This window comes from Haliotis asinina, chromosome 9 (assembly GCF_037392515.1).
Source record: "Haliotis asinina isolate JCU_RB_2024 chromosome 9, JCU_Hal_asi_v2, whole genome shotgun sequence".
In the NCBI taxonomy this organism is placed as follows: Eukaryota; Metazoa; Mollusca; class Gastropoda; order Lepetellida; family Haliotidae; genus Haliotis; species Haliotis asinina.
Window position 1 is genome coordinate 14,616,875 of NC_090288.1, and position 25,596 is coordinate 14,642,470.

Genomic DNA, 25,596 nt, shown 5'->3' on the forward strand with positions numbered 1-25,596 from the left:
GTTCTCGTTTTTATTCAGTTATTTGGAGGAGTACTCCAATCTTTGGTTAGTCTCACAATCATTGGTTGAGGAGATGTAGGAGTAAGAATATACTATGAAACATTTACAAAAGTTGACATTTATATAGTTTCAAGCTTTATTTTTATCACTGTCACTACTCTTCAAACACCTTTAAGCATTGGTTTGCCTGGCCTTCGCAGTTTCCATGGAAAAGCTGAAATATTGCTGACATAGCATGAAACAACATTTAGTCACTAAGGAACCATTCATAATTTATGGCTGTTGGTGCCAGTGAAAAGGGTTAGTAAGATTTAAATGAACTTAGTCCTCAACAGTATTACATCTACATGGTTTACAAATCCTAGCAACTAATAATTTCAGGTAGAGGAAATTTTCCTGGCTCAGTTTCATGTGGCAGAGTGACACAACTTACTCAGTAGGCTGCAGTGTGATCTCACCAATGCAATTAATGCAGGTGTAAATAGTAGTGTTGCACGATGAAGCCTTGATAGGTAAAGGACAAAGGGTAACAATACCATTACAGGTGACCGTGAAGGCATGGAAGCCAGCACAGATATTACTGACAAAGATCCAAGCGCTTGGCAGGTTTGTTCCCTTCCCAATTTGACAAATGACAAATTAATTCTCACCAAGAGCCCATACATGTACAAATGTACAATAATGGTTGCACATACAAGCTAGATTTGCATACAGTGAGTGAATGAGTGAGTGAGTATGGTTTTAACAACATCACGGCAGGGAAGACCAGAAATGGACTTCACATATTGTTCCCATGTGGGGAATCGAACTGGGGCCTTTGACGTCTAGAGTGAACGCTTTAACCAATAGGCTACCCCAAAGCCCGAATACTAATTTAAGTTGGTTGGTTTAGCATTTACATTTAGAATAAATATGTTTATTACTCCTTTTTAACTTAATAGACTGGGAACGTGGTTTAAGCATATATGGAGTAAATCTTTGTGACAGCAATTCCGTTACATACGTCTCTGTACCTAACAAAGATTTAAGTTAAATGAGAAATAACTATAACCTGATAGCTTATCACGCCATCATTGAAATTGAATGTCTATCCATCTTTGGGATATCATACTCGTAAATATTTTAGTATCACCAATGTCCAATCCAGACAGGAAAATCCTGTTGAAAATGAAACTCTGCCTTTCCAATATGTTCAGTGTTTTAACCTAATAGATTACAAATAGTTATAGTTGAGTGAGAATCAGTCCAACCCAGTGATGCAAACATCGTTCTCTTAGACACTAAGGAGTGTTATCAACACCCATTCTCTCCTGACGCTCTAGATTTTACAATACTTCCTCCCGTTCTACATGACAACTTCTATGGGCTGTGGGATAGTAAGCAAGTAAGTACAAAAATAACAAGTAATAGCAAGTATTTTGTGTGTTCTTTTCAAAGTGAACGCACCTTTGTACAATAAATGGCATATAAACAACTGTTTTATCTTCAACTGAATTTGAGATGTCCTCGAGTCAGTGGTGATGACAAATTAATGTGTCTCCATTAACGTTCTCTGAACTTTGGTGTTGCTAAGCAAAATCATCAGAAATATAGGGTCTGGCGGTAATGGAAAACAAGCAATTATATGAGTGTGGCCTAATCACCATCTTCAATGATCCCAAGTGGTAATATTTTTCTCAGTTATATAATTAATATCCTAGTCACTACTATACCGAAAGCCCATCAAAAATACAAAATTGAAATGTGGTACTATACTTGAACAGATACCGCTTACATGTTCATAATATTTTGAAGGATGCTCTGACTCAGTTTACATATAATGTTATGTATTTTTACATAATTCATAAACAAAACAAAATGAAATAATTCTGGGATTAGGTACTCATCATTCATCGATGTTGTCATTCTGTTAAGGACCTACAAAGATTGATTACATATACTGCCACAGTACACGTACGAACACGGATAAGTATACTTTCATTCACATTTTTATAAAATCGCATTACTCGTTAAAAAGTCACACAAAGTTGTGTTATTTATACCGTCCAAGACCCCGTTCAACAAAACGATCTTAGTGTTAAGATGACTGTAATACCCACAGGCTTTGCTTTTGTGAGTGAGTGATCCGGTGTTCCGCCCATCTTAGCAATACTCGAGCAATATTAGGGCGGGGTACTCTAGAAATGGGCTTCACTCGTCGTGCCCATGTGGGTAATGGAACCCGGATCTTCGTCGTGAGGAGCGAACGTTTCAAGTCGCCTGTTATGGCAAGCATGGGTTGCTGAAGGCCTATTCTACCCCGGGACCTTCACGGGTCTTGTGTGAATGGTACACATGTTAGAAATGTGACTGTTGTAGAGGCGATTGCTCGATGTCAGGAGGCCAATACAGAAATAGCTTCTGTCATAACGACAGGAGAAAGGCATGTTCTCAAGTCTTAAGGGGATATTTAGTATGATTTGTTCCCATATTTTGCCAGGAGAATCGACCTTTTCCCCCCCGGATGGGACTCAACCCTACAAGACTACTAGAATCTCCAGTTTACTCAGAAAGTGTTGTCCCAGGTGTAACGTTCCAGAAAGCATTCTTAGGCTAGGCCAACGTCAGAACGCTACCTGGGGTGTTACATTTGACCACTTTCTAAGTGTCATTCTGTATTCTCACTTATACATTTTTGCTGCGTCACCTTCGAGGTGTGTTTCCCCATTCTGGATGAGTAAGCAGAATTCGCCGTTACATCGAATAAGTGTTGTCAAAATTAACTGAATCAGACGTAAAATAACCAATAGCAAAATGTCCACAGTGCTGTGCTAGTCAGTCTCACCGTCCCTGAACCACTTTATTTTCCCTACTGCCATGCCCCTTCTGCACTTCTAAATTCCTAAATGAGCAAGTCTACATTTCTTCATTTTCTGAATATCTCTCGTCTCCCAGGGGCTTCTTTTCAATTTATATGGGCTAGCTTGTTATCAAAATTATGAATGCGAGCGCGCGCGCGTGTGCGTGCGTGCGTGCATGCATGTACAGAGAGGGAGAGAGAGAAAAGAAGAGAGAGAGTCTGTTGATGTGCCAGTTAACAGGTAAACCGAAGGATCGGCGATAATTAAATTTATGGAGGTGAATAAAAATTGCTCAAGGAAATAAATTACCGCACATAATTTTAAATTCGAGAAGGAATAGTGTAAAGACCAGCATACAACCAAGATTAACTCGCAAAAATTGTTATGGCTATACAGTACACTTCTCGTTCAAAAGGTGAGTGAGTATGGTTCTAAGCTGCTGTAAGCACTATTTCAGTAATATTCCAGAAATGGCGTTCACGCATTGTACCCATATTGGGAATCGAACTCGTGTGCCAAATACGCGTTGTGTCGGAAAGTGCACATTGAATCGCCAAATCTTCGTCTTCGCCCGAGGTCAAAATAAACGTTGGCCCTTAGGCCCGAAGCCGACTGAAAACCACTCGGACACCACAGGTTTTGTTTTCCTAATGGCGGTCATTTTTTTCATCCCCAGTTATAACTAAAAGTATTAAACGTAGGGTCTACACGTTGTTATCAAGGCCCATAACTTATTTATGGTTCTTATGCCATGCAGCTCTTCGGGGTTAAGAGCAAACACTTCGATTTTCCATAACCATTTTTAACAAGTAGTGTCGTTTAAATGCTGTCATGTGCACACCCTCAATTTCACAAGGTAGAAACGACTGGAAATTCATAACCGCTTCATTTCGCTCATAACTACGTTCACCCTTCGTCATAATTATGTCATAGTAAACTTCAAAGAATTGGAAAGAGACCGAATAATTATATACATATTTACATTACACTAATTCACTTTAACATATCTTGCGTATGATGCTTAGCATTATGATTTATTGCTGAATGTTTTCTTTGTTTTATTATTATTATTATTTTTAATTATACACAAATTTACTTTCATAAGCTGTATATGACGCTTAGCATCATTATTTATTGTTGAATGCTTTATACTTTTCAAAAATGTTAATTTTCTTCTCATAAAGTGTCGGGAAAATAAAACATAACTTGGGTTCGTCTATATTGTCGATAATATTTTTACTACATTTTCGTTACATGAAGTCACTCCATGATAGCAGACAGAGTGTCTGTTATACACGAAAAATTAAGCAGAACATCACTATCATAAGATAAAAACTAAAAATCAATGCGTATTTGTGACATCAAGAAACCCCACCATACTGATTTTTAAAAAAATCAAAACCATTTAGCTGAACATTTCAGCTAAATTACTTCTCCCTTTCAAGCCAGCCAGCCAGTATCTCGCGTCTGTCTGCGCTTTCATCCGGGTCCTGGTCGTTCGCTAGGGAGGTCGCCATATTTTGCTTTGTGGAGAAGAAAACAGCCTAGTGGTTTGAAAACTTCCTGTTTCTAATAAGCGTTGTATGTTCTTTTAAAGTGGTTTAATTGATTCAATTTTACTCTTTTCTACATTTTTCAGGTTGTTTTCGACCCTGACAACTGCCAAGCTGGCTGAAATGGCATTGCGTCGTCCGTTTGATCCTGCGGCACATGAGTTGGATCCCAATTTCCGACTCACCAAATTTGCTGACCTAAAGGGATGAGGGTGTAAAGTCCCTCAAGAAGCTCTGCTCAAGCTTCTTGAGGGACTGCAACAGGAAAGCAATGCCCAGGATGCGGAGTCGCAATTTCAATATATGGCGCCCGTTCCCAGGATTGGTAAGATGCATTTATTGATGATTTGTGTGCGTAATTCATTCGAGTCTCATTTCCGTAACATCTCAACTCCGAAACCCACTTTGAGGCGCTTAATTAGTATTGTCCGCCACAATGACACATCATATGTTTGCTTTGGCGACTTTGCGATGATTTGATTGGTGTTACATAGCCTTTAATACGTGTACTAGAACATATGTCTCTTATGTAGGTCATTATTGGGCTCCACCCCTTTCAGACCTCTTCCAACCAAGATGGCGTCAGTAGCCGGGTCTTATTGTTTGACCACGTGGTGTTATCACATGGCGCGAAACTTAGAACGGTTGAGGCATATCACATGGTTGCCATATAAGCTCATCACGTGACTGACGGGCGGACGTTTTGTACCCAGAATAAATTACGATTTGTGAACTAGTTACAATATAATATTGAATTTATAAATTGATAGCAAATGATAATAAATATGATTTTTTTACACAATACTGTTAAGAGTATTGTGTATCATCCAAAAGCTGATTATCAGAACATTAGCAATAACCGTGATCTGCTGGTGTGTAACACAAATTATTATTTATATACAAACTAAGGTTGTTTAAAATAAATAATATTCACAGTCTTTACTCATTCACAATGAAAAAAAGTCACAAAATATAGGTCATAGAAAACCTCAAGGAAAGGTTATGAATGTGAAAATTGTATCTTTGAACTTTGAAAATATTCACGTCCTTTAAAAAGTCCAAATGCATTTTCCAGGCATTGGAATGGATGCATCGGTCACGCCTCTGCGTCATGGTGGTCTCTCATTGGTTCAGACAACAGATTTCTTCTACCCTTTGGTTGATGACCCCTACATGCAGGTAACAGAAAACAAGAGAAAACACTGACTGTGAAGGGACCAAAATGGGTTCTACAAATAATACCCCAGATAAAACCTCTAGCCAGAATTAGAACACACAGTAGCTACCCAAGGATAATAATAAGTCATCTTCTTTGACGTCTCCACACACGAAGTGATTGCTCACACCATTTACTCTGAATCTACTTATTACCCTGGATAACATAAGCTACATTTTGTGCAGGAAGGTTATAGTCACATGACTTTATCCAAACTGGGTACCCATTTTCTGGTGGGTGAACACTTTTGAAGAAGCTCACTTGCCTGAGGTGAGACCACATGTATCACATGCTTCGTTGTGGGTAGGACTGAAGTCACAGAAACTCTGAGGAGTCAAGCTGCCAAATATGGTCACCAATCCAAGGACTGTCCAAGCTCAACGTTGTTTAACTGAACTGATTTGTGACCTGAGCTCTCTGCACACTCCTGTATGTGGGACAGTTCAACATGCTTTATTAACGTGTGTGCGTGCGTGCGAAAGAGAGAGCCATTTTCAAGTTTTAGGTTGTTGAATATAGTCTCATGTTACGGGTACTGGATACTTTTCTGTATTCTGAGGGGGCATTTATTCTGTACATGGCTTGCAGTGAAGGGGGTCACTCACCTTGTACATAAATCTCCATAAAAATCACCACCACCACCACTCATTCCACTAGGTTGACATCCACACAGTACATCACTTAAAGCTTTTCTTTGATGACAATTTTCTGTAAATCTGCAGAAACCCTCAGGTTTAAATGCGAATCAATCGTTCCTGGACAAAGCTGGGGTGTTGCAGCCCATGAGACCCCATGAGACCCCATGAGATTTTCCACTGAACTCACTTTCTCCTGTTGCCATCCCTGTTTAGCTGAATTGCATGGCAAGACTGACTGATAGTTCAAAGGAGTGTTAACTCAGACCCACAAAGAGATTTTTCATTGGAAATGCATTTACACTTTGTCTGCTTTCCACACAGGGCAAGATTGCTTGTGCCAACGTGTTAAGTGATTTATACGCCATGGGTGTAACAGATTGTGACAACATGCTGATGTTGCTGGGTGTCAGCAACAAGATGTCGGAGAAGGAGAGAGACGTTATTGTCCCAATGGTGATGAGGGGTTTCAAGGTAATACCGGAAAATGTGATATGGTATCCAAGTTCCTAAGATCTTATTCTGATGAGTTTTTGGTCTGTTGGTGCTATAATGTAGTCTTGGCTTTCACCCAAGTTTTAAATTATTATTGAAAACATTTGTGATATTTAAGGCTTTTCATTTGCATTGTTCTAACATGACACCATTTATCTGAGAGTACTGGTATGTTCAATTTTTTGGTGATGCCAACTTGCTCTCTCTATAAAACACAAAATTCAACAGAAAACTAAAATATTAGTATTTCTGTATGGTGGGACCACATCATCAGCACTGTACCTGAAAATTTACTTGACAAAATCAAAACACCAGTTCGAATTAATTTTATGATTAATACCCAAACTGATTTTGTATGTTATATATATATGCCAATTTATTAAAGGCTCAATGTCACACATTTTTTATCCTATCTGGCCAATGTTTTTTAATAGTTGGGGCTTATGCACTCAATAAAGCTTCCTATTGATGCACTATAAAACATATTAAATACATCCATTGTCCAAAGTCAGTACTTTAGGGGAACAGCTTCCAGGAAGTGAACACTTGCTATATATGTAATTTTAATAATTGCTCCATACATTGAAAACTCTCATACATGGTGTTGGTGTTTCCTGAACTGGTTTCAATCTCAAAGTTGAGCGTATGGTATGGTATTCTTTGAGAGCACTCCAAGGGACATAACTCTGTGGGGTTTGCTTAATGAGTTAAGAAATGTAGGGGGTAGCCAGTAGAGGGCACATGTTGCATTGATTCCTTCGAACTGTTTAATTTAATATTGGAATCTAAATGTTTGTTTTAGAATAAATTGTTTGGAAGCTACCCTGAGGTTTGATAGTATTGAGAAAAATGCATTATATATTTTTAGATAAGTGTGTTGTGACATAGTGCCTTCAACTTCAAGGCCTCATTATCCACCTACTTTAGTCAGAACACACTCGCATTTCAGTTACATTTCAAGTTAGATGTTTCAGTTGTTGAAGACCAGGATATTAGATGTTTGATTCTTGTTTTGTTTGTGTTTGACTAGTCTCCCATGTTTTGTATGTTTCTCTGTGCAGGACTGTGCTGAAGAGGCTGGATCGCAGGTGACTGGTGGTCAGACTGTCATTAACCCATGGATGACCATTGGAGGTGTGGCCACATCAGTCTGTCAACCCAACGAGTACATCATGTAAGATACAAGGCAGTTTGCAACCAGTAATCATTGAACCTTTAATGGTTTTTTTTACTTTGATGTGTGCATCTGTTGGTTGTATTTATTTGTGGTTTAATAACTGCACTCAACAATATTCTAGCCATATGGCAGCGATCTCCAAATATGTGTGATCATGTCTGACTGCAACAGTCCAGTGATTAACAGCATGAGCATCTAGTGGTGTTCAGTTGATCCAAAATAATTGAAAGTTGATTGAAAGGATTAAAAATAATTATCCATTGTAAAAGCCTTAAAAATTGGTAACTACATTAAAAAGTGAACTTATTATGATCATAGTGGATGAGCATCGATCTACACAACTGGGATACGATGACATGTGTTAACCAAGTCTGCGAGCCTGCCCACTCAATCACATTAATCACCTCTTTGAGTTACTGAAAACCAATTCTAACTGGGGTCATTGTTCATACATGACAAGCGGCATCTCAAAATGTTAATGATTTCATACAGCACGTTTCCAGTCAGACAGTATTGTGGAGTCTATTTTATTTCAGATTTTCTGAATGGTCCCTCATGTTTGTTTGACAGATGGCAAAAGGTTGATTGATATAGACAGTTACAAATTGAACAATGTAGTGCAAGTGAACTCAAATAAAGTTGAATTGGTATTAGACTGATTACCTTCCCTCCTTCAGGCCTGACAATGCAGTGGTCGGGGATGTATTGGTGATGACGAAGCCGCTGGGTACACAAGTAGCAGTCAATGCCTACCAGTGGTTGGACCAGCCAGAGAGATGGAACCGCATCAAGCTAGTTGTCAGTGAGGATGACGTTAGGAAAGCTTACCAGCGGGCAATGTTCAGCATGGCAAGACTCAACCGAACAGGTTTGTTTGGTACTTTTTCTGTTTGCACTCGGAAATGTTCCAGCTATATGACAGTCATCTGACTGACCAGACAATCCAGAGATCAACAGCATGAGTATCAACCTAGTCAGCAAGTCTGACCACATGATCCCTTGAGTTGCTAGCAAGGATGGGTTGCTGAAGTTCTAACTGGAGCCTTGATGGATACAACCAAACAGATTGTATTGTAAGAAACTTGGATGCTCATTGTTGAGAAAAAAATCAAATCAACTTATGAGAAAAAAGACTCTTGCAGGTTTTACCATAACTTTAATATAGTGTTGTGACAATTTCTGGGTGTGTTTTCTTTTTTCTTTGTTCACATATGTCAGAGTCTTAAAAATGTGCCCCAGTAAGTGAAAAAATATTACTACCACATAGTCTTAAATTTTAATCATGGTTGTGACCCTCAAATGTTGAAAGAGATTGTATAAATCTAGTTCTTGTCCATTAGAACACATTTGATAAAGTAGATAACTTTAACTTATAAAGGTAATTGCTGATTTCTTGATGGAGCTCGTAGCTCCCTTTCTGCTGTCTGTAAGTAGGTCAGCTGACAGTGTGCATTGTATTGAGAATATCCTGACGGCGATGATTTCTAACATGTCATTCGGAAGACCCAGGTTTGATTCTCTGCAAGGGCACAGTGTTTTAATCCCAATTTCTTGTGTCCCCCCACCATGATGTAGCTGGAATATTGCTTAAAGCAGTGTAAAACCAAGCTCACTCACTCTACCCCAAGTTGTGCATATTTTTTCATCTGTCCTCCAACATATTTGCATGCAAGTAAAGTTGATGTGAAACTCGATTGCTTTGCAGCTGCACGCCTGATGCACAAGTACAATGCCCATGGAGCCACAGACGTTACAGGCTTTGGGCTGCTTGGTCATGCCAACAATCTAGCCAAGATCCAGAAGAACGAGGTTGGGTTTGTCATCCACAACTTGCCAATCATTGCCAAGATGGCGTCCATCAGCAAAGCATGCGGAAACATGTTTGGTCTGCTTCAAGGACACTCAGCTGAAACTTCTGGTGTGTATCTAGATTTTTTCTGTGTCATGCTTGAAAAGCTGTTCTCATTGAATCATTTGATGGTGTCATTACTGCAGTATCATTGTAACTAAATAGCTGTGGGGCAGAAGGTAACGCCGTGGTTAAAACATTTGTTAATGCTGGTTGAAAACCAGGTTTGATTTCCCAAAGGGGTACAGTCTCTGGTATCTGTTATACCTAAATGCAGAATAACACAGTAGTCTAGCTCATGGTGCCTTCCAACCATTTTTCTGTGAAAACTGGTATCTTATTAATAGGTAGATATTATCAAGTTATTCTTTTTCCAGAAAAAGTTGATTAGATAAACGTCTGCAGTTTCACATTAGTTACAGTGAATGAAATCTTGGAATCAAGTTAAGCCTTTATTCTCTGTTTGCTGATGATATTTTTCCTTTCCAGGAGGTCTTCTGATTGCTTTACCCCGAGAGCAAGCTGCTGCTTTCTGCAAAGACATTGAAAAACAAGAGGGTTACCAGTCTTGGATTATTGGAATTGTTGAGAAAGGCAACCGCACAGCCAGAATTATAGACAAGCCGCGGGTCATTGAAGTGCCCGCCAAGGACCGCGATGGGGAATTGTGGTAGTCATAGAAACAAGGACTATTCTGCACAGCAACATTATTTCAATGCTTGTTCTCTGTAAATAATTTGCAATGTATTGAAATGAAGGGACCTTGAAATCAGTGGACATTTGATTTGCATTTACTATTGCAAGCAGGAAACTGTGCAGTTCTTACCTTTTTTATACCTTTGCAGCAGTTGTATCAAAAAATCAAGTTCGTGACATGTACGAGGTTAAACATTCCAACACTGCAGTTTTAAGTTTGATGACCCTTTTCTCCATCTTGTATGCGATAGTACAAGAAAAAATATGGTTTGAAGTGATATTTTATACTAGATTATGTATCTGACAACAAACGTTTTCCTAATTTGAAAATTGAAAGTGATTTTTGATATTTTCTGTCATTTACACACACCTGTACTTGAACAGGTTTTATTAGTGCATTTTAGATTTGATTCATTGTCATCGCTTCCATGCTTGAGCCAAGTAGATGTGAGCAAATCCACTTGGTTTTCAGTGTGTAAAAGTTGCCATGTCTATCAGATTCTCATTCCTATCTCTATGAAGCTTGTTGGAGTAATTCTTTTTAAAAGATTCTGACATGGCAGAGCTCGATAGGCAATGACAGAGTGACTTGGTCAACTTTTTCATTTCATTATCATGTACACCAAAGAAATCAGAATAAATCTTGTATATGTAACTGTTTGTTTTATATGAATTCTAAGATGCCATTTCTAGTTATGATAAATACATAATTAACATGTGCCTATTGCGCACTCTAAGGCATTCTCAAAGTGATACAGAATATTTACACTGTTAACTCCCTGGATAACTCTGACTGCCTGCAAGGTACTAGGTTACCCATTTTGTGCTGAGTGAAGAGAGGTAATTTTGAACAAACCCAATTGTGGGTCAGTACTGGAGTCCTAGAAATCGCAGACGTCGAGCTGCCAAGCACAAGCTTTCACCCATACAAGGACCTTCTGCACCCAACATTGCGTAACTTCACACTCACTCTATAAAGTTAATGTAAGTGCAAAACAGAAAACAGTGAGCATTCATTTTCAATCGGAAGTGTTTCAAAATCGCCTTTTTTATTTGCTATTTTGTACATGGCCATCTCAGAAACAAAACACAAACCCGCCCCTAGGCGTAAAAGGTGTGAAATTACTGCCGCACAAAAAAAGAGAAATTTGTAGATACAAAGAGAAAAATTCACTATAAATGCCAGTGGTAAGGTTAAAAATGAAAGACTGAGTGTTACTGATTATATAAAAGTATATAGTGCCATTTATGATTTAGGGAATTTAAACCATGAACAACAGTGAGAGAGAACTGTCGAGCCAAATGCAAACGACTTTCAGAAAAGGAAGCAGATACTGGTGTGTTGGCTTTTGTCATGGTTTCCGTCGTTGATAAAAATAAGGGCAAGAGTGTGACAGCTGCACTCATGACTGTCGAGGAAGGACTAGCGTGTCGATTCCTGTGCTTTTTCAAAATGGCGCGCTTAAGCCGTCAGGAGTGGTCTCCCTTCAGTAACTGGTCGGCAAGAAGGTGGGTGAGGTGTCGGTGCATATATTCCTCTCACTTTCAAATGAGTTAAGAGGTAATTAACCTTGCGGCTGAACCAACTGGTTTGCACGTTTATTTTGTACACGGTACAACTGAGAATTTACCAATAGGACAACATCGTATCGCCAGTTATATCCTCGCTCACCCAACTGCAAAGTCGGGATCCCTGGTCTTTACAGATCACATATACTCTCATCCTCGATATCTCCAGGGTATACGCTCCGATAAGTCTCCACTATATATATATTATGACATATACACAGACACGACAGAGTGTATTCAGTATATATAGTGGAGACTTATCGGAACGTATACCCTGGAGATATCGAGGATGATATACTCAAGGAGGTGCAAATACATGAATCATTCACTGACATCGTTATAAATGAAACCCCGACATTAAAACTGCACATTTCGATCTTTGATTACCTTAAGTCGACCTTTTTAACAACAGTGCACAATTCTCAGCCGCAAACGAAATTTCAACCAATCAGAGCGGCGCGTCTCTGTGAGGTAATAGAAGGTTTAGATATGAGGGTCCATGCAGAATTCATCTACATTTCAGGGAGTAAACTATTTCGTTTACAGGTTTGTACAGAAATCGCGACAGCTGTTGTGAAAAATGAAAGCTATAGGTTCTCACAATCCACTATCATTTACTTTTGTCTCCTGCTTTGCCGAGTTACAACCTTTGTTTTCATAGACGATTCTGTCAAAATCACTCGGTGTTGTGGTAAAAATCTACACGTTATTTGTCACTATTTACTTGATGCTCGGTTAATGAATTTATAACGGGTATAATTAGTGGTAACGCCACTTAGATTACCCGACAAAGGTCCCCATTAGGCATTTCTTGTGTCTGAATCGATCAAAGGATTAACAGCGCACTGATTGATTAATAAGTTTCATGAGAATTTGTCAAAAGGTAGTGTCTATGTATGTACATTTATTAAACTATACTGAATACACTCTGTCGTGTCTGTGTATATGTAAAAACAACACCCTTCTTTCAAAGGATTAACCGCCAATACCTTGATTGATTGCTCTTTTTGGCGAAGTTACTTTTTTAAAAGAATGACGCACATTATGCAATTAGTTGCCAGGTGTGCTATCTTGGGTGACCAGCGAGACTATACAGCAATGTGAAAAATCTGAAACGATAGACTGTTAAAAGACACATCACTTGGGAAATCTGTAGATGAATTATATATCACTCGTTTTTGTGGACATTGATGGATACATTCCACGAACAAGGTAATAGCCTGACATTGCTCCTGTCGTAACTGGAATTTGGGTGTTAGTAAACCCTCTTACCAGTTACCCGTTACGACGACCGTTCTGCCTTATTGGGGGTGCTGCCAGCTCTGGTGGCATACTCGCTTGGTCTGTCCGGGGCTACATCTAGGAATAACTGGTCTGACGACCGGGATTCCTAACTAGCGCATATCATTCGTGTACTGGCACTGAGGCATACAATGAATAACTCAACACAAGTTTCTATACTCACATCGGTTTACTCGATCCCTCTCTTCATAACAATTGGTCTTGGCCTGGACAGGGTAGGGCAAGCTCTCGGGATGTGAGCGTTCTACTGTCTCTTCAACCCGCACCGCACCTCGCACATTTTTGTGCTGACGGTATCTTTTTAAGGTGTTCGAGCCTGCTCCACCCTTGTCACATGACCATCTACCATCTCTCTGATTCGTTAGAAGTTACATCATTCCCTGGTCTCATGTCGTACCTCGTGATTGGAAATCTCCCTTAATTCTAATCAGTGACTCAGATTTAATTGCTACTTGACGAATCTGTTCTGTTCAGTTGTTCGACATTTATTTCCTTTTTCCATCCCTTAATATATTACCCAATAGTAATAGCATTGGTGCTATGCCGAACTAACCGCAAATCTCAGTGATAGATGTATAAATCGTTTCTTGTATACGATTGCAATTTTCACCTTATAACATCCTCCGCCTGTGGACAAGAGCTGCCCACAGCTCGGAATAAGTGAACATGAGAACATGGAAGGGATGTAAGGAGACATAACATAACATAGAGACGAGGCAATACAGGAGCACGTAAATCGAAGATTAAATGTGGAATCTTTCTGACGAAATTTTAATATGAAACGCAAAAGCGATCAGTATGCCAAAGGTACCTAACTGACGAGCGAAAGAGAATGGCTCCTGTGTTACTTCGAACGAGCACCAAAAGCATGTACACATCAGCACAATTTTTTCCGATAAAGTTTACAAAATAATAACGATGATGAAATGTCAGTGTGTATGAGCAGACATGGTCTGATCAAGCTCAAATGTCACAAAGCTCACTGGTCATCGGTCCCCAAACGAATTTACTGTCACTAGTTTGGGCAGGAAAAGTTCAGCATAAACTGCCCGGTACTGTTACCGAACTCCACAACGAATGTCAGATTGTACACACAGCGAAGAGTTAGTTATGAAACACACAGCGTGGTAAGATCCAACGGGATGATCTTGCTAGACAACCTCGTGAGAAGTTGAAAAATGTCCGCACATCAGTAGATTGGCCTGGACAAACATGTTGTTTACCCGACGAGCAGCAGATCAAGTTGAACGATCGTGCCATGGATGGGTGGCAGAACAATGTCATCTGCGATGCTAGGCGATGATGGACAACGTAGTGTGTTAAGTCGTCTGGCGTGTGCATTGGCTGTGACGTGAGCGCACTGAAGTGTGGAGTCAGATGATCGATGTTGGCGGGGGTCCGATGACAGTAGGGGACGTGTGTAACTTCTGTCCCAACTGAACGTTGATCGGTTATGGAGCTGCAACACTTGAGAAAAAGTGTTAAACCACAACCAACCTCTGTGACATAAAGCGAATGTAAACAGTAGTGAAGTTCTAGAGACATGGTAATATGGATGACAACGACCTGAGTTGGATATTATGCTCCATGGAGGTATGTAGCCAAGTAAGAAACTTGTGAAGACAAAGTACGATACAAGGTACAAACGACGCATTAACCCGTGTGTACTGGGCTTAAGCTTACGAGCGACCCACACCACGTTAAGAGAATACGTTGATGTGGTTGTAAGCATCGACAAGATATTATTATAAACACTTAAGACACATACTTTGTGGTGCAACATACTTTAACAAACAACATAGAAATTCGAGTGAGGGATTATAGGAATACGTTAAAGAGAGATGCGAATCGAGTGTTATCTGTATTGACAGATAAACATTATCAACACTACATATAGACAAGTACAGGTACAGGAAAGTGAAAGAATTACCAATTCTGCAGACTGTGCGTGTAACATATTGTATGAACAATAAAATTATAGCCATCTGACAGTATACAAGGTTAATCTAAGAAAGAATATGGAGAGTATAGTAAGGTGATAATATCAATTACTTGTTACATGGTTAAATAGGTAGAATGTAAATGTACAAGATATAGGACGTTATATGATCGAGTAATTGTAAATACAGACATATACTAAAGGTTAAAATGGAATACGTTTGCAATACATATATATATATAGAAATGATGTACGACATTACTTTAGGCTGCTCTGGATACGTGTGGATAGTCGAAAGATGATTCTGATTCAGAGGATACTACTGGTGAATTCGGTTGAGCAGGTGGATTTGAACGACGGGCAGGCTCATCTGACCCGCTCGATAACCACCCACCGTCCGAGGAATCCTCGTGGTGACGTGGGGACCGCGGTGGTTGTATGAGTGAAAGGTTGGAAGGAGAAAGTGGAGGGATAGTGGGCTCTGAAGGAGAAGAAATTAGAGGCGGTGCACTGGCTGGGCGGGGAGCCACCTGATGTTGCGTTAAACAACGAAAACGCAAAGGTGGCATTGACCTGACAATGTGGGTGAGGACCACACGCCCATTAAGGTACGGAGTACCACAGTCAGGACAATATATGTATGGGATATCTCCCGGCACCGAGGATAAGGCCCGAAAACGGTCAGCGCAGCCCCTATGAATGGTTGCATAGCAACAGGGGAGCGGTAAAATGTTAAAAGTTGGGCCTGCTACGAAAGGAATAGACTTTCTGCAGAAAACGCAAGAGGATTGAGGCGACCATCTTTGGTACCAACGGCGAGTGTTGTCAACCAGATGGCCGATAAAAGTGTGGTTTAGCGGGAAGGTGGTATCGATATGACGGATGAAATGGCAGGTAGGGAATATCGAATTCCCGTTCTAGAAAATCCAAGAGAACCAGTAATGAATATTCACCACCTAGATTTTGGTAGTTGGGTCTATTGCCCATACCTACCAAATCTGGCATTTGGTATTTAAATACATGAACCCATTTATTTTGGGCAATGTCAATACGCGACGTATGAACGAATACGACTCCTCATGGCACTCGAAGTTCTGTATGAACAGAAGCAACTTGGAGTTGGATGCTGACAAGCGCCATGAGAGTAAACAAGACCCAAACTGGTCGTCGAAGAGTTCTTGTTGCTAAAAAATCAAAGAAAGTCAACCATGAATCATAAACAGAAATGTAAAAGAAAATGATATATGTTATTAATAGTATTATTAGGAAATTCCATGGATTGGAAAAATAGTCACAGTGAAAGTACGTTCACCTTATATCTGCTACCAGGAATAGTAAATCTAATGTTACAGTATTTAAAATGTTAATAATCGTCACACAGAAGTAACAGTAGTGTCCCACCAAGATGCATGCGAACAAACAACATTCAACAACATTTTGTTTCATGCAAATATTTCTTCATCACAGAATATATGTATGTAAGCATAATAGAATCATTGAACACAGATTTTTCTTGACTTCTCTCGAGTCGTGTAACTGTAATTCTGTGTTCATCACCGTCTTTCATTGAGCGACATAGTATTTCATCGTATTTCATTGAATATCAACGCATTCCACTGTATTTCACTGCACATCAACGTACTGCACCGTTTTTCATTGAAAACATCGATTTCACTGTAGTTCGCACGGAATATCATCGGATTTGTCAGTATACTGAATCGTCGCGCAACGCACTATCGTCAGAGCTCTGTATAGCGTAGTTCATTGCTTTTTGCACCTGTATACGCACATAGCGAATTGCTTTGTAATAGTCCGCGAATATGTACAACGTCTCTTCTGGACAACACGATTTATAATCGTTCGCGGACAAATAGTAGGACTATATGTAACTTGACCTACACGTTTGTGGTCAGTAACTCGGGAATGTATTCATCAAGTAGTAGTATGCGACGTGACCCAAACCTTAACAACGTTTGGTCATTAATCATAATCCGTGTACAGGAATATATTTTTCATCATCAACCAACATGTGACTGTATGTAGTCCAAGTACTCTGAATGTGCACAACAAGACATTTGACAAGACAATACATACATCAATATATGGAAACATTTCTGTTGTCTTGTTACCTTGGGACAATGACATATGTAACATTATAATGAATGAATGATCTATAGCATGTATCGATATGAGCTGTGCTCCATGCATATAGCATCAACTAGGTATTTTCCTGCAATAAAACACATGCAAAAATCAATATTAGAGGGGCCCTCTCCAACTTGATATTGCTGTGGCAAACTGAAAAAGGAACAAAATATATTAATAAATCAAACAAACTGTAGGCGCTGCGAAACTGTATTGCACACGCTAATGCTTGCGCTTCTTCTTTTTCCGCAATGATTTATGAATCATGTAGTCGCGAATTAAGCTTTGTGGGATATTGGATTCAGGTTCCCATGTTGCTTCTTGCACCGAGAAATTTTCCCAGTGGATTTTGTAGTATTTCTCACCATTAACCAGTTTGTGAGCCAAGATTCGTTTAACAATGAAGACATCATCATCGTGTAAATCAAAAGTAGAATCTTTTGTCTGTTTTGCTGACTGTTGCTGTGATGCGGTGTTCGTCACGTCTGTGTCCGACTCAGACGCATCAAGCTGAGACTGATTAAGGGGCATGTCAGTTTGCGTACGAGGAATGACGTTAGTTAATCTCTCCTTAGGATTGACAAATTTTCTCAAGCGGTTCGCGTGGACAGGCACTTTAAGTAATCTATGGTCATCACAACGACGCAGTTTGTACGTAAAGTGGGGCAATTCATCAGCAATGTAAAAAGGTCCATGAAAAATCTGTCCTAACTTTCGACATTTACCCACAACACGCGCGGTTGCGTGGAGCCACACTTTGTCTCCCAGCTGAAAAATAGGGTTTGAGGTATTCCTGTCATAATAACACTTAGCTTTCTCATGTGCTTGTTGTAAATTGGTGCGTGCCAATTGTCTAGTAACCTCCACATGATGTAAAATAGCATCAAGTCTTTGTTTAATTGTTTGTGGAAGAGGTTCACTTGCCTGTAATTCAACATCAATGGGCACTGAACATTCTTGACCAAACAGGAGGAAATATGGGGAAAATCCAGTACTCTGTGTTGCTGGGCTAGTGTTATACGCAAACATAACACTAGGGAGGAGATCATCCCAATTGTCTTGATTATCATTGATAAACATACGGAGCGTTTGCATAATGAATGAGTTCAGTCTCTCACAAGCTCCATTAGTCTGCTGATGGTAACTACTGGTTTTCAAAGCTTCGATCCCTAATATTGAACACACTGCAGTAAACAGCTTACTGGTGAAGGAAGTACCATTATCAGTTTATAGCAGTCTTGGGATTCCATAAACACAAATATACTTGGAGTAGAATGTCTGAGCCACCTCTGCCGCTTCCAGTGTTGAAAGAGGGATGGCTACACTCCATCGCGAAAATGCACAAGTCAATAAAAAGATGTACCGGTGTCCTGCTTTCGTAGTCGATAATGGTCCCAAGAAATCAGCTTGTACCCGATCAAATAATTTACCTGGGACAGGTAGGGGTTGTAATGGAGCAGGTTTCTTGTGAAAATCACGTTTATTGACTTGACAGGCAGTACATGATATAATGTATTGCTTTATGTCATCCAACATGTGGGACCAGTAGTATTTCTGTCTAATAGCATTGAATGTCCTATCAATACCAACATGTCCTGCTAACAAACTATCATGATATGATTGAAGAACACTGTTTATCAAAGATTTAGGAATCACTAACTGACGAATAATTCTGTCTTTTCTATGGCCGGGTCCAGGCGGCGCATACAAATGATATAGTATATCATCATCAATGACATAATCCTGACTTTGTAACAACAGTGCACGAGTAGTCTTGTCATCCTTGGTAAATGCATGAGACCTAATGCAGTCAATCAATGGTTTGAGCTCAGGGTCATCATATTGTCTTTGTGCTATTGAATAATCTCCCTGAAACTCTGGAATTACACTAAGAGGATTATTGCTAATGTCTTTGTCATACAAGTCTGATGAATCCTCATGTGTAGTGATAACTGAATGATCGCTATCGCTGTCCGGCGAGGGAGAGGCAGCGTTGCATACACGATGCACGTCGGTGGCAAATAGATAGGGAATATCAGAAAGTGGGTCATCTGAGTCAGGTGGGCATTCTGGATGCGGCAAACGGGATACAAAATCCGCATTACCTAACTTCTTGCCGGGTCGATATTGAACGGTGAAAGTGAAATCACTCAACAAAAGTGACCAGCGGCTCAACCTAGCTGAGCGGTCCTTATTGTCGTTCAAATATTGTAAAGCCCTGTGATCTGTCACAACCGTAAATGGAGCGTGTGTCAGATATACCTGGAAATGTTTAATTCCCGACACGACTGCCAAACATTCTTTTTCTGTTATTCCATAGTTTTTCTCCGCTTTAGATAAAGCACGACCACTGTAAGTAATGACTACATCCTTGCCATTTCCATCTCTCTGACCTAATAAGCAGCCTAAAGCCTCATCACTCGCATCAGTGTACAGAATGAATGGTTTGTCAAAATCCGGAAACGCTAGGATTGGCGATTTGAGTAAAGCCGACTTAAGGGTTTGAAATGCGTTTTCCTGGGCGTCGGTCCATACAAATGGTTTGTCCTTTTGTATCAGGATGTGCAGAGGAGCAGCTATTTTTGCAAAGCCCTGAATAAAACGGCGATAAAATCCTACTATACCGAGGAAACTTTTGACTTCCTTGGGTGTTTTGGGGGTCTTGAAATTTGCTATCACGCTAGTTTTCTCTGGATCAACTTGTACACCATTTTGTGAAAAAATATGGCCTAAATATGCAACAGATGATTTCGCAAACTGGCACTTGGATGGCTTCGCTTTTAAATTTGCTTTGCGCAAGCACAAGAAAACCTCCTCTAGATCTTTCAAATGGGTGTCAAAATCTCGGGAAAAGCACAATACATCATCCAAATAACACATTGTTTTACGCCAATTGAGATTGCGGAAAACGTCATTGATCAATCTTTGAAAAGTGGCTGGTGCAGAGGCCAGGCCAAAGGCCATACGATTGAAATGGTAGGTGCCACTAGCTGTAACAAAGGCACTTTTAGGCTTACTGTCCTCATTTAAAGCTATCTGCCAATACCCTGATGCCAAATCAATAGTTGTGTAAAACTGGGCATGGGATGTACCTAGGACATCAAGAACATTTTCTAGTCTGGGCATTGGAAACGCTACTGGCCGACAGAGTGAATTTACAACTCTGTAGTCTACCGCTAGTCGCCAAGATGGAGGGGAACCTTTGGGCTGTTTTTAGGTACCATAACAACAGGAGAGGCCCAGGGGCTAGTATGGTCTGGTTCACAAATGCCTAAGTCTACTAATTCCTGAACCTGACGATCTATCTCTGCACGCATTGCAGGATTAGTACGGTAAAACCGTTGTCTCACCGGTGGGGCATTTGCTGTGTCAATGTCATGTTGTACAGAATCATTCAAACCTAACTCCGAGAGATTAATAGCAAAGCAATCCCGATACTTGGCTAACAGTTGACCAAGCCTAACCTGTTGTTCCTGGGACAGAGGGGATGCCGAAAAATCAATATTCAAATCACGTAACCTTGCATCAATTTCAGATTGCGAAAGGGGCGGTTCCTCCTTGTGTGAGGCAGAGGACTGCATAGGCGCAATTTCCTCTGACGGGACAATGGTAAAATGAGCTACTTCATGGCCTTTGGGGATCTCTACAGCATAAGCATTAGTATTGATTATTTGGTACACAGATTTTCCTGGAGTTGCGGAAACAACGCAACGAGCTCCTAAGACCTGATGTGTTTCTGCTAAGAGAGGGTTAGGTTCACATATGCCTACATGATCAGACGGGAATCCACTCACATAAACTGGAAAAATAATTTCAGATTGAGGGGGAATGGTGACAGCCGTCAATGAACGAACCGGTATCTGTTCGGATTCCTTGGGATGGTCCAAAACAGGAAGGGGCTCTCTATTATGTGACCAAACCGGAACTACTGTTAACCCATTTTGAAGTGTCAATGTGAAAGATTGATAATTCAGAATTGCAGCTTGTTGGGTCAAAAAGTCTAAACCTAAGAACATAGGCGACGCTAACGTTGTAACAACCTGAAAACAGTGTTCTGTTTGAAAACTACCAATTGTGATGGGAAGTAGAACTTGTCCTATGACCGGGACTATAGTAGAACCTATTCCTTGAAGTGATATAACATCTGATTGTTGAATAGAAATTTTGTTTCTTAAACCTGACGCATTAAATGCATCTAAGGTTATGACACTAATAGCAGCACCAGAATCCACTATAGAAGAAATCAGTTGGTCTCCTAATATAACATGTATCCTATGCCTGTTATCAACCTTTGATGTTACTTGGAAAAAAGGAGATGGGCGTTCATTGAAAGATGGGGCAGAAGGATGTGGCGACTTTAATTTCGAAGTTGAGAAACTTTGCCTTTCCGAACGGGGAAGCTGCCTACGTGATCGAGACTGTAATTGCTATTGACGTTGGATAGTGTTTGATCGACTCCTAGCCCTGCATACCTGATGAAAATGTCCCACTTTCTGACAAAAATGACATTTCGCATTTCGCGCCGGACACTTATCAGCATGAGAAAAAACATACTCACCTCCGCATCGATAGCATTGCTGGTTCCGGGCCATGTTGCGTCCCTGTCTGAAGTTGTTTCGTTGGGGAAGGGGCTGTTGTCTTCGTTGATAGTATGGCTCTGGAGATGACTGTTGCCAAAACTGAAAGTGTGGTGGCTGGGGCGGTCCTGATGGATACCTGTTGGGTGGGCTGGCAGATTTGGAGCGCCTGTCCTGTTGGTACTGAAAAGTATTGACCCGTGGCGACGGGGTCAATTTCGCCGATAGAGCAGCAATCTGTTCTCTCAGAGTATCGATTGCCGTGCTCACTCCCTGGTCCTGTTTTACCTGAGGTAATATCGATCGAGCAAGCCGCGCAAATGAAACAGCGTCATTGAGAGTTTTAGGCTGTTTCATTAGCACGTGTTGCCGTGTACTATCATCCAATCCCCTAACAAATGCGTCCAGTATGTCCGTTTCTGTCTTACCTAACAGACTAGCTGTCTCTGTTAATTCTGCCAAATACACATCTATGGTTTCAGTTGGTAATAATTGACGTGATCCAAACTTTTCGAGCAGAGACCATCGATCGGTTGGGTGGACATATTTGTCCTTAAACAACTTTTGGACTTCGTCAAACAGAATGAATTCATTGTCTGATGTCTGCAGCACGTCTTTATACCACAAGTATGCCGAATCCTTTAAAAAGAGTGGGAAAACCTGTATTTTCTGAACGTGATTCCATTGTTTGAAATTAGCAAAATGGAGAAAACGATCAAGCCATTCCTCAGCATGAGAACTATCTTTACCTGTAAAATGTTCTGGCATTAAAGTGGAATCGCCCATCTTGAATTCAGAATTGGAACTTACAAGAATGTCTACATCTGCCAAATGTGTAGAGGAACTTGAAGATTCTAAATCCTCCTGAGAAAGGGATGAGAGGGAGTCCTGAGAAACAGAATGAGGAAAGTTTTGAAGAACAGGTGGAACTGAGCCCGAAGCGTCAGATGGAGGCAGATTCTGGGGATCCTGGGGGGTGGAAGATCGTAACGGTGGCTGTATTAAACATAGGCGGGCCGGATTAGTAAAAATGTTAGAAATGATGGGGTGAAAGATCGTACTGTCATATGACGTCGATAAGTCAGAATCATTTGGTTGAGACATTACAAGTCAAGAGGGGTGGAAAAAATACTGCAGATACCATATTCAAACGGCGAAAAGAAATCTACAGTCGTCAAACGTCAGTACGAGCGAATGAAAAGGTATGAACGGTCTTGTGTAAACAAATGCAGGGGAACGTCTTAAACATTTTGTTCAAGACAAAACCCGCCATCTCCACCATGTCGTAACTGGAATTTGGGTGTTAGTAAACCCTCTTACCAGTTACCCGTTACGACGACCGTTCTGCCTTATTGGGGGTGCTGCCAGCTCTGGTGGCATACTCGCTTGGTCTGTCCGGGGCTACATCTAGGAATAACTGGTCTGACGACCGGGATTCCTAACTAGCGCATATCATTCGTGTACTGGCACTGAGGCATACAATGAATAACTCAACACAAGTTTCTATACTCACATCGGTTTACTCGATCCCTCTCTTCATAACAATTGGTCTTGGCCTGGACAGGGTAGGGCAAGCTCTCGGGATGTGAGCGTTCTACTGTCTCTTCAACCCGCACCGCACCTCGCACATTTTTGTGCTGACGGTATCTTTTTAAGGTGTTCGAGCCTGCTCCACCCTTGTCACATGACCATCTACCATCTCTCTGATTCGTTAGAAGTTACATCATTCCCTGGTCTCATGTCGTACCTCGTGATTGGAAATCTCCCTTAATTCTAATCAGTGACTCAGATTTAATTGCTACTTGACGAATCTGTTCTGTTCAGTTGTTCGACATTTATTTCCTTTTTCCATCCCTTAATATATTACCCAATAGTAATAGCATTGGTGCTATGCCGAACTAACCGCAAATCTCAGTGATAGATGTATAAATCGTTTCTTGTATACGATTGCAATTTTCACCTTATAACACTCCTATAACTTTAATTTGTTTTACTTTTAATATTGTTTTTATTAAGTTGTCGTAGATTTCAACAGAATCATTCTTTTCGTCGTGAAGTATAATGATACAGACGACATACACTAGGGCGTGCATGCGAATTATGATTCATATATATAGTAAAACTATAAAATATCTAGATATTACATTCCTGTTATACATGCGCAGATCTCCTCTTCTTATTAAGTTTCCAAATGCATACAAGTATGATTAATGAAGTAATTAGGATTATAAGACCAAATATAAAGACGTATATTGACATGTGTCTACATACTGGTGAGTGAACGTTACAAACCAAGTAAATTTAGCAAGTGAAATTTATCGCGCAGTATTTTCACTTCGAACCCAACCTCGCTAATGTTATGTTACAGGTTGTGTCATGCAAACTCATTTTGGTCATGATTCAAATACATATTTGACTACTAGTAGAAAGTAGTTTTCATTTTCTAACTTTATGAAAACAAACCATAATCTCATTAATTCAAATGGACCTTAGTCCGTGACGTCACGCTTTTCAAAAATGGCGGCGCCCTGTCTGAGGATGAATGCTATTTACGTTTGTTTCACAGACTTACAAAATCAAACTTACTTTCTACAGGTAGTAGAACATGTATTTTATTAATGGACAATAGGATTTTGCATGACATTGCTTATAACATAACATTTTCACTCTTGTCACCGGGGTGGAGGTCAATATAATATCTTGCTTGCAATATTAATGTCACTCCGACCCCCACCTTGCTTCCGTGGAAGAAGGCGTTATGTTACAAGTTGTGTCATGCAAACTCCTTTTGGCCATGATTCAAATACATATTTACTTACTAGTAGAAGGTAGTTTTGAATTTTTAACTTGATGAAAACAAACCATAATCTCAATAATTCTAGCGGACTTTAGCCCGTGACTTTACGATTTTCAAAAATGGCGGTGCCATGTCTGAGGATGAATGCTATTTAAGTTTGTTTTCACCGACTTACAAAATCAAAATTACTTTTCGCTGGTGGTAAAATGTGTATTTTATTGATGGACATTAGGATTTTACATGGCATTGCTTATATGATAACAATTTCACTCTTGGCAGCGAAGCGGGGGTCACTTCGACCACCAACTCGCTTCCAAGGAAGAAGGCGTTATATTCATGCAAAATCCTTTTGGTCAGCAATGTGCAGTAAGCAATGTTGATTTTATGAACTCGATGAAACTTAACTCCATTTTCTATCCTGGAAGCATGGAAGGAGGCAAACCATCCGATTTAGTATATACCGCAGGCTTCCACAACGCTCGCTTCGCCAGCCTGGTTCCCTGGGTCTGATGCGCCTGCGCTAACGCTCCAACACTGTTCTGATGCGCCTGCGCTAACGCTCCAACACTGTTGGAGCGTTAGCGCAGGCGCATCAGACCCAGGGAACCAGGCTGTCGCTTCGCACACACAACCAACCAATTTAAGCACAAACTACGATGTCCGGTGGAAATCTGTACACAGTGCCACCATCATCCGACCCCAAAGAGCAATTAACGTCTACACAACAATTCGGCATGGTGACGTCGAGAAATTAGCAAACACACAAACTTCCAACACATTGTGGATATGAAAATCTGGTCATAACG

The 25,596-nt window shown here is 40.3% G+C and overlaps 2 protein-coding genes across 2 annotated transcripts; one reads left to right on the top strand and one right to left on the bottom strand.

Moving 5' to 3' along the window:
- Positions 1 to 4,264: 4,264 nt before the first annotated feature.
- LOC137296102 (inactive selenide, water dikinase-like protein) lies at positions 4,265 to 11,116 on the top strand. Its single transcript, XM_067827783.1, has 8 exons — positions 4,265 to 4,390; positions 4,480 to 4,718; positions 5,469 to 5,572; positions 6,569 to 6,718; positions 7,801 to 7,913; positions 8,594 to 8,784; positions 9,622 to 9,834; positions 10,255 to 11,116. Exons 2-8 carry the CDS (start codon positions 4,517 to 4,519, stop codon positions 10,437 to 10,439), a joined length of 1,158 nt encoding a protein of 385 aa, XP_067683884.1. The 5' UTR covers positions 4,265 to 4,390; positions 4,480 to 4,516; the 3' UTR covers positions 10,440 to 11,116.
- Positions 11,117 to 16,217: 5,101 nt separating this feature from the next.
- LOC137296890 (uncharacterized) lies at positions 16,218 to 22,984 on the bottom strand. Its single transcript, XM_067828776.1, has 2 exons — positions 21,975 to 22,984; positions 16,218 to 16,455 (listed from the first exon to the last, which is right to left on the bottom strand). Exons 1-2 carry the CDS (start codon positions 22,777 to 22,779, stop codon positions 16,349 to 16,351), a joined length of 912 nt encoding a protein of 303 aa, XP_067684877.1. The 5' UTR covers positions 22,780 to 22,984; the 3' UTR covers positions 16,218 to 16,348.
- Between the last annotated feature and the right edge of the window lie 2,612 nt (positions 22,985 to 25,596).

Excerpts from the sequence above, each read along its gene's own strand:
- LOC137296890 (XM_067828776.1), bottom strand. The coding sequence starts at position 22,779 with ATGGGCGATTCCACTTTAATGCCAGAACATTTTACAGGTAAAGATAGT. Across the intron at positions 16,456-21,974 it reads GCAATGCTATCGATGCGGAG|CAACAAGAACTCTTCGACGA; the intron begins GTGAGTATGTTT and ends TTGATTTTTTAG.